Source organism: Mobula birostris, chromosome 1 (assembly GCF_030028105.1).
Source record: "Mobula birostris isolate sMobBir1 chromosome 1, sMobBir1.hap1, whole genome shotgun sequence".
In the NCBI taxonomy this organism is placed as follows: Eukaryota; Metazoa; Chordata; class Chondrichthyes; order Myliobatiformes; family Myliobatidae; genus Mobula; species Mobula birostris.
In genome coordinates, this window is record NC_092370.1 from 112491311 (window position 1) to 112501239 (window position 9929).

Sequence of the window (9929 nt, forward strand, 5' to 3'; positions counted from 1 at the left end):
CTTTATCTTTTCGCAAACAGGAGGAAATCTTTTACTCTGACAAGCTTTATATTCCCAAAATTTCACTCTTGAAGGCCTCCCACTTACTAAGTACACCTTTACCAGAAAGCAGCCTGTCCCAATCCACACTTGCCAGATCATTTTTTGATTGCCTTTTCTCCAATTTAGAATCTCAGCCTAAGGACCAGAACTATCTTTTTACATATTTACTTTGAAACTAATGACATTGTGATCAGTAGATGCAAAGTTCCTTCCTCTTTCCCTACACAAACTTCTGTCACCTGTCCTGTCTCATTCCCTAATAGCAAATCAGGTATTCCACAATCTCTCAATGGGACTTCAATGTATTGATTAAGGAAACTTTCCTGAATCAGTTTGACAAACTCTTATCTCATCTATTTTTACAGTTCAGGAATCCCAGTCAATATGTGGAAATTTAAAATCACCTTAATAATGGATGCTGCCTTTCTGAGACAGCGCTCCCTAAAGACGTCCTGGGTACTTTGTAGGCTAGTGCCCAAGATAGAGCGGACTAGATTTACAACACTCTGCAACTTCTCTCAGTCCTGTGCAGTAGCCCCTCCATACCAGACAGTGATGCAGCCTGTCAGAATGCTCTCCACAGTACAACTATAGAAGTTTTTGAGTGTATTTGTTGACATGCCAAATCTTTTCAAATTCCTAATAAAGTATAGCCACTGTCTTGCCTTCTTTATAACTACATCGATATGTTGGGACCAGGTTAGATCCTTAGAGATCTTGACACCAAGGAACTTGAAGCTGCTCACTCTCTCCACTTCTGATCCCATTGTGAGGATTGGTATGTGTTCCTTCCTCTTATCCTTCCTGAAGTCCACAATCAGCTCTTCCGGCTTACTGATGGTGAGTGCTAGGCTGTTGCTGCGGCACCATTCCATTAGTTGGCATATCTCACTCCTGTATGCCCTCTCGTCGCCACCTGAGATTCTACCAACAATGGTTGTGTCGTCAGCAAATTTATAGATGGTATTTGAGCTATGCCTGCCACACAATCGTGTATATAGACAGTAGAGCAGTGGGCTAAGCACACACCCTGAGGTGTGCCAGTGTTGATTGTCAATGAGGAGGATATGTTATCATCAATCCACACAGACTGTGGCCTTCCAGTTAGGAAGTCGAGGATCCAATTGCAGAGGGAGGTACAGAGGTCCGGGTTCTGCAACTTCTCAATCAGGATTGTGGGAATGCACTAATGGCTGCAATATCATAATTCCAAGTATGGATCCATGCATTGAGCTCATCTGCCTTTCTTACGAGACTTATTGCATTGAAATATATACAGCTCAGGGCATTAGTTGCTCCATGATTCATGGTGATTCATGACTTTGTCTGAGGTCTTAACAACATCTGTCTCCACAACCGCTCCAGTATCTCTTCTGGCACTCTGGTTCCCCCCCTCCCCACCCCACCCCCGCCCCATGCAGCACTAACAAACCTTCCCACCAGGATATTTGTCCCCTTCCAGTTCAGGTGCAAGCTGTTCCTTCCATATATGTCCCACCTTCCCTGCAAGAGAGACCGATGGAGTAGTGCTGAGAATTGAATGTGTGATAAAAGTTCTTTTCAAGTACAATCGGGTGAGTGTATTGAGTCACAGGATGGAAACAACCTCTCTGGTCTGCCTTGTTTGTACCGACTATAACTTGGTCTGTAGCTTTCTATGCCTTAGCAACTTAAGTGCCTGTCCAGATACTACTAGAATATTGATAGAGATCCTGTCTCTATCGTCCAAATTCTAACCATCTGCTCAGAGTGTTTCTTTTATATCCCCTCTGAACCTCTTACTGTGTCCTCACTCCCATGCCATTGGGTCATAGTTAATTCATATATGTGGAGAAGTTTACAGCGCAACCTAAATGTGCCCCTCATTATATTTCTACATCAGGTGTCTTGTCAACCTTCTCTGCTCCAAGGATAATGAGTGCAACCTGTCCAGTCTCATAACTGAGACACTCACCCCATCACATTAAACATCCTGGTGAATCTTCTCTGCACTCATGTCCATAACAGTCACATCCTTTGTGCACTGTGGCAACCAAAACTGCACACAGTGTTCCAGGTGTGGTCTCAGAGTCAGTGTCAATGTCATATGTACAAATACATGGACACACAAGTGCAGTGAAAATTTTGCTTGCGTCAGCATCAAATAAACAGCATTCACCAGAAAAACAGGAATTAAATGTAAAATATCCACAATTCTTTACAAGAAAACACAATTAGAACAAATAAGTCTATCTAAGTGCAAGGTGTTCAAAATGTTGCTAAGCTGTAGTGATTAGGGTTTTGCCAATTGGTTCAGGAACCAAATGTTTGAAAGGAAGTAACTGACCTTGAACTTGGCCACATGGGACTTCAAGCTTCTGTAAATCCTGGCCAGTGGTAGCTGTGAAAAGATGTCATGGCGTGGGGTGGAGGCATCTTTGATGAATGTGGCCTTCTTGAGGCAGTGCCTCCTGAAAATGCTACCAGTGCTGGGGATGGATGTGTTTGTGATGTACTTGTAAAGCTGTACCATAACTTCCCTGCTCTTGTGTTCTTTGCCCCACCTAGTGAAGGCTGGCATCTTACATGCCTTGTTCACAGTTGTATTTACCAGTATTGCCACTTTCAGGGATCTTTGGGCTTATATACAAAAGTCCAATTGTTCCCCATCTCTTCTTAGGATCCTATCATTCATTGTGACTTTCCAAAATGGGATCAGGTTGAACTAGCCAACTGGACACAAGTTGGCTTAGTGGAAGGAGACAAACTGTGGTAGTGGAGTATTATTTTTCCAGACTGGAGTCCTTTGACCAGTGGTGTATCAGCTGGGATACTCTACTTTAGTCCCATTTTACCTGTTTCCTTCTTTCCAGATCTCCCAGTTCATTGTTTTGTGCCTGAATCCTTACCGGAAACCTGACTGTAAAATAGGAAGAATCGTAGCAACAGAGGACTTCAAACATCTGGCTCGTAAGGTAAAGACATAGCAAGTGTTTTTCCCCTGATTTGTGGCATCACTTTCCTGAGCCTTAGCTGGAAAACCTGTATGTCACGTGGGCCAACCTGGTAATAGTACTGAGGTGCACTGACAGTGAGACTTGCTGAGTCAACTGACCTAAGCCTGAGTTGTAGATAAGCCTTAGGTGCCCTTGCCAACTTTAAGTTGGGACAGCAAAGGGAACGTACTTGTGTACAAGACCACTAGGGGAGGTTTGACTGGAACAAAGCACATGTACAAGTGTGCCAGCTCCCATGTTCATGAAAATGAAAATTTCTCCAGCCCACTGGCCCTCGGCATGTCCTCACTGCCACTTCTTCATACCCCTTATGTTCCACAAACCCTCTTCTTCTCTCCCCAACATGACCACCCTTGGTTTTCTCTCCCTTTTCTACTCATCCACTCCCCATCAGTTCTCCCACCACTTTGGCCCCACTCCTCCCTCAGTTCCCCCCCTCTTCTCAAATACCCTTCCCTTGAATCTCCTGACCTCTCACTTTGCTCTCTCTCATACAGTTGACTCATGGTGTCATGAACAAGGAGCTGAAACAATGCAAGAATCCTGAGGATCTGGAGTGCAATGAAAATGTGAAGCATAAAACCAAGGAATACATCAAGAAGTACATGCAGAAATTTGGTGCAGTTTACAAGCCTAAAGAAGAACCAGACGTTGACTGAATAATAAATCCTGCCGTTTCCCCCTTCCCACAGGCCTGTCCCGCCCTTGAGCAAAAACTATGTGGATCTATACTAGCTTCTCAATCTCCTCATAACTATCTGTATTATACTGTTTTAATGCATATGTGAATATATTGAGAAAGCAATGAAACCACTTCTAGTTAACTTTACCCCATCCACTTTGATAAGTACATTTTTGAGGGGGATAGGTTGTGGGGATGTGGTGGATTCATTATTCTCCTTCTTTTACTATGTAAATACTATAATATTGGTTAGATATCAACTCAGTCTGACTGTATATCATCGACAGTCAGCCAAAAAAACTCATACTTTAAAAAGAATCATTTTACTGTATTAAATTTTTACGGACTTTTTTATGTAAAGAAAATGTTTAAAAAATACTTTTTGCTTACAATTTAATGTCTGCAAAAAGAGAATTGTGACAATAAGTGTTTTGGAAAAAAGTTTTAAAACTGTTTTTGTTTTTTTAAAAAAAAACTTGTGCAAAATGATCTGTGACTAGTACTGACTTAAAGGTTGCTGTTTTTTTTCGTTTGGATAGCAGACGGTGGTGTTAATTCACTAAGTAAAGAAAAACTTTAGTGTCTGGTTAAACAAAATGAATTTTAATTGGGATCACCCTTTCTCTTCGCATCCACTTTCAAAAACTGCAGTGAAAATCCAGGCCAGGAAAGTTGAGGCTCCCCCTTCCCACCCCTCTCCCCCACCCTACCTCTGGTTTGGAGTTGGCGAGGAGCTCGTTGGTGTTAACAACTATATGTTTGATTGGAATTAAGAAATGACAAACGCTTGAGCAGGCTTCTGGCTCTCAGTGACCATCTTGTGCACCCACCTTCCTTTCCCCTCCCATCTCCCATCTTCAGCCAGAAAGAGATTGTGTGAGAACAGGATTATTGCCCTTCATCATGCCACCCTACAATTAAATAGGCTGTCGGCACTGACAATCCAGCTTCGCACATGTGAATGGTGTCCCGAGGCAGCACCCAAGCAGCCATATTGGGACGCAAGGAACCTTCTGTAAGTCGGAATGATTTTTGGAAGGGTGGTAGAAACAAGCAAGAAGGTACCATCAAATTTTATTTTAAGAAGGCACAATTTACCTGGCTTGCTCCCAAAATATGTGCGTGGTCATTGTTTTGAGCACTACAGTTAGTGTTGGCATAACTAAATTAGCCGGTTTTTTTTCCCTCTCCCCTACCGCAACCAACCTCAGATGTTACTACTTCCAGATTCAGTGGGCTGAGCTTTGAACTCTTGTGGGAGCCGTAACAGATTTGTTGCTCATTCATAGCCTTCGCTGTCCCAATTGACAGTAATGGATTTATAATGAGCAGCTGAGCCTTAGTACCCATCACTGTTCCCCTCACTGCAACAGTTTTAATTTCAGTCCAACATCCATTAGCCTCAACCATATGTAGCGTGAGCCAATATGCTATTTAAAAGAAATGTTTGATTTACCTAGGATTTTTAATTATTAATTAAATTAAAAACCCTGACTGAGGAATGGTGAGGGTAGCAGAATAGATACATGAATTATCTAGTAGCTGGTAGTAAAAGTTTGAAGAAAATCTCCAGTTTGAAAATCAATTTGATTCTGTACTATAGACAACGATTTTTTTTAATAGAACAACAGTTCCCCAAGTATTTCTGAAGTGGTTAAGCAGCTAGAGAAAACAGTCTTGCAAGGAGACATGCTGACACCCAAGAAGGACTGCTGCTAAATGTTCTTTCTCACTCTCTGACTTTCTGGAAAATGGTTTCAGTGGGTGCTCTCTGCTAAAGTGGCTTGTGCGTTTGTAATTTTTACAATTTGCAGAGATTTCACTTGGTGCTAGGAGCTGGAAATTTGCAGGGATGAATGTCGTGTATTTTTAAAAGTAAAAAAAATATACATTGTTTGAAATCTGATTTGGAGTCTTCCTTTTAAAATAGTCAATTAGAGTTTTTTTTTTAATTATTTAAGGTTAAGGTCAGACCCCTGTAATGTGATGTGGCTCTTGGAAGAGGTAAGATACCTGTGTGAGGTTGTGTGTGGAACTAGTGTGATTATGAAGGAAGCAGTAGCCCTCTGAGGTCATATTAGGGACACTTGAAAGGGTCTGACTGGAAAGCTAAGGTTAAATGCTCTTCTCGTTACTAGTTTATTAAATTTAATGCTCAGTAACTCACTGGAAAGTAAACAATTTTGCACAGTTTTACTCAGGAGTCATTGTATTATCTTCATTTTATGTACATTTTATGTGGCTGACATACAATTCTGTTTTATCTGTATTCACTGTTCCCTTTATTATTACTTGTACTTGCTGTATAACTTATCTGGGTGCTCTAACTAGCGCCTTCCCTGTTTTCCCCACACTTTCTTGCCAAGCCTTTGCCTTTCCTCCATGCTTTCTCTTTCCATCTCTCATCCCCTACCCCATATCTTTACTCTCTTCCCTGTGTGTTCACTCTGTTCACTTATCCTTTGCTCGATCTCACCTTGTGTTTTCTTACTCTTGCACACTTTCTCACATGTTTTTGCCCTCACCAACTCCCCACTCATTCCGTTGCTCCTGGTTATGCCCATAATCCATTGTGCCTGTCCTTGTGCTTGATCCATTCCTACGCTTTCCTTCCTGTAGCAGGAGGGTGAAAATGCAATGAAGAGCAGTTCGGCTCTTCTCCAAGGACCAGAAAACTTTGTCTGACAGTGTAGCCACATACCATAAAAGACGGCGTTTTTGAAAAGTATTTTTGATTCTTCATTCTGAATTTCAATAATTTCTTGCAAACTTTCTTCTTGTTCTTCCATCTTGCAAAGAAATGGGTTAATTACCCAGTCTGGAATTTCCAGGTTGTTCAAACCCTTGAATCAATTCTGAAAATCCTTCTTCAGTGACTGCAGGCGTCAGCAGTACTCTTGCAAATCACAGTCTGAAAGGGAGTGCCATACTTTCCATGCAGGGGAATTATGAGAACATTCATCTCCCAATACTTTGCTTGTATATTTCCAATTTTCCGATAAAAGTGGACACTGCGCTTTTTGCCTGGACCAGATTGAAATTCTCACCCTGCAGTTTCATATTTAGAATGTGCATTTTGTCATACAGATTGGCTAGGTATGCCACATCTCCACATAAAAGTTCAATTTTGTTTCCCAAGCTCTTGTCAATTTTAAGCAAAAATTCAACCACAGTGTCAAAAAGATCAAAGAGATGTTTTAAGCAGCAGCCCTTTGACAAGCAACAAACTTTAGTGTGAAGAAGGAAGCGTTCAACTCTTCATTGTTATCTTGCCATAACTGGTGAAATATTCTGCTATTTAATGGATGAGCTTTCATTTTGTTAATAGCAGATATTAGAAGAAACATGCTTTTAAAAAGTCGCTGGCTGACGTTTTTGGCTGCAAGATGTTGATGGTGAATTACACAATGGATTGCAGACTTGGAATGTCTTTTTTAAAATGTGCCACTAAACCAGCATGGTGATCTGTCATATATGGTGCTCCATCTGTTACAGAAGACATCTTGTTCCTAATCAGAATACTTTTATCCTCGGCGTACATTTTGAGCTTGTCATAGATTGATAATTGGTTTTAGTTTTTTACAAAAGAGAAGTTTATGAAAACTTTTCTATTTTTGATAAACTGTACATATGCTATTAGCAATGCCTGGTTGTCTCGCAGAGTTGACTTATCGATTTTGAGAACAATGGTGAGCACTTCTGTTACAGCAGCCATTAATGCAGTTTCACCTACAGCCTGGCATTTCTCTCTTCCCTCCCCCCTCCTTTCAAATCTACTCCTCAGCTTTTTCTCTCCAGTCCTGCCAAAGGGTCTTGGCCTGAAACGTCAATTGTACTTTTTCCATAGATGCTGCCTGGCCTGCTGAGTTCCTCCAGCGTTTTGTGTGTGTTGCAGGCATTCTTAATCTTCCACCGATTTTGAGATTTTCCACACTTTGCTATCATTTTGGAAGTGCAGTGAGACCACTATTAAAGTCATTTTTAGCTTGCTTAGCAAATGACTCAAGTCTGCAATACTTTTCAAATGTTTCTTTCATCTTCTGAAACTGAGTAAAACAATAAGTAGCCTTTTCAGTGTGACTTACAGAAGTGTTCCTACAATCTTAATAGTTTCATGGCTTAATTAGACAGTACAGTATTACAAATAAGACTCATGGGGTATTGCTAATCTGACAGGAATGGAATAAAACTGTACTCCAGGTATGTAACATTGTAGTTTGTTTCTTAACAGGTTTAAAATTCAAGGCTTCACCACCTTCAGACTCCTAGAGATTGCGCCATGCGAGTTTATCCATCGTTAAAGGGGATAAATTTAAATAAAAAATTAACACAAACTGGAAATGTCCATCAAATACTGACAACTGAAGCAAGTTGACACGGTCAGTCAGGTCTCATCCCTCAGGTTAGGGTGCAGCTCACCGTGCCACCCCCCCCTCCCCCAGCAAGAACCTTTAATGCCCCGCGACCACCCCTATAGGAAATCACTGTTGTAGGTTTTAGAAATAATAACTTCCTTGCACACTTCAACTCGCACTCCCGTAAAGCTCTTTGCTGACCTGATCCCTTGCCTGTCAGATTCCTGTGGAGCCCCTCTCCCCAGAAACCCCATGCTCAATCTCCCAACCCTCCTTCACTGCCACTCCCTCCCCCCATTGCGCATTCTCCCACCACATCCCCTTATCTGCTTCTACACTGGTTTTGTCCCTCACACACTATTTGCCCCTGCACCCCCAGCTCACACGTGCTCTCTTTGTAGCCCTTCTCACTATCTTGCATAGTCGTCACCTCTGTCCCTCACACCATCTCCAAATCACATGTTCCATCATAGTCACACAGGTTGGAAGTGGCCCTTCAGCCCAACTTGTCCATGCTTACTCTTGCCAGTGAACTAGTCCCATCTGCACAGAGCCCTCTAAACCACTCCTATCCCTGTATTTATGTAAATTGCTTTTAAATGTTGCTTATGTGCCCTTCTCAACCACAGTTTCTGGCAGCTCATTCCAAATATGCATCGCCCTTTGCATGATAAAACTGTCCCTGATGATCCTTTTAAATCTCTCTCACTTCTGATCTTGTTTTTCGCAACCTTCTCCCCGGCGAAAAGACTGTACTTTCACACAAAATGCTGGAGGCAGGCATCATCATTGGAAATGAATAAACTGTTGACATTTCAGGCTGAGACCTTCATCAGGACTGGGATGGAAGGAGGAAGAAGCCAGAGGTGGCATCTACTTCTTGTATTTATGTACCTTCACCCTGTCTATGTCCCTTATGATCTTGTATACTTCTATCAGGTCACCCTGCAACCTCATACATTCCAGGGATGAAATCCTAGTGTACTCAGCCTCTCCTTGTTACATGGGCTCCCAAGTCCAGGTAACAACCTGGTAAATCTTCCTAGTTTAATAATGTCTTTCCTTCAACAAGGTGACCAAAACCGTACACAATACTCCCAAGTATGGCCTCGCCAGCATTTTGTATAACTAATATAACATTTTGTTTCTTATACTCACTGCCCCTGACTCGTGACGACAAGTGTGCCAAATGCTCCCAGTGATGTGGGTTTTTTTTCACTTGCTCTCCAGCTTGGTTCCCTCCTAGTTTACTCCCTCTTCCCTTTCCTCACCACCAATGTCCCCTTGTCTCACCGATGTAATTGCCTGTAGCTTCTATATCTGCCTTCTAATTCCTCTTCTCACACTTCCACATACTTGCCCCCACATTCCCTTCATTATCTGTCTCACCTCTTCCCCCACCCGTTCAGTTACTTGTCCCCAACATACCATTTCCTTAATGCCTGTACCTACTGTAACTTGTTCCCTGTGCCCCATCAGTCCCTTGTAACTAGGCTCAGTCATTAATCTCACAATGACCTCTTTGTCCCCTGCATCCCCTCTTTCCCTTTTCTTCATTCTCTTCCTCCTCACCACTGCCTTCATTTTTCCTTCCTTACCCAAGTTCCCTGCTTGTCCATCACCTCTTTCTTAACCCCATTTCCTCTCACTTCCCTCTTTGTCCATCTGTTGATCCTTTCTACTCATATCTGCCCATTGCCTCTCTCTGTTTCTCATTCACACTGCCACATTCTCTCTTGTGCTCTTCTATAAGTGCCACTGATGCACATTTTAAATCCATGATTTTGGAGCTCGGAGGAGGAGGAGGAGCTGAAAGAATAGCTCTTGCAAAATGGTTAGAGGGGTTTAGAGAGA

At 42.2% G+C, this 9929-nt stretch overlaps 1 protein-coding gene across 3 annotated transcripts in view; it reads left to right on the plus strand.

Moving 5' to 3' along the window:
- setd2 (SET domain containing 2, histone lysine methyltransferase) overlaps positions 1–5626 on the plus strand; it is a 131646-nt gene extending 126020 nt beyond the window's left edge. For all 3 annotated transcript variants that reach the window (XM_072260362.1, XM_072260344.1, XM_072260354.1), the window contains 2 exons: positions 2895–2996; positions 3536–5626. In XM_072260362.1, coding sequence (XP_072116463.1) covers positions 2895–2996; positions 3536–3697 — 264 coding nt within the window. In that variant the 3' untranslated portion in view covers positions 3698–5626. The remainder of the gene's footprint in view (positions 1–2894; positions 2997–3535) is intronic.
- Positions 5627–9929: the final 4303 nt, after the last annotated feature.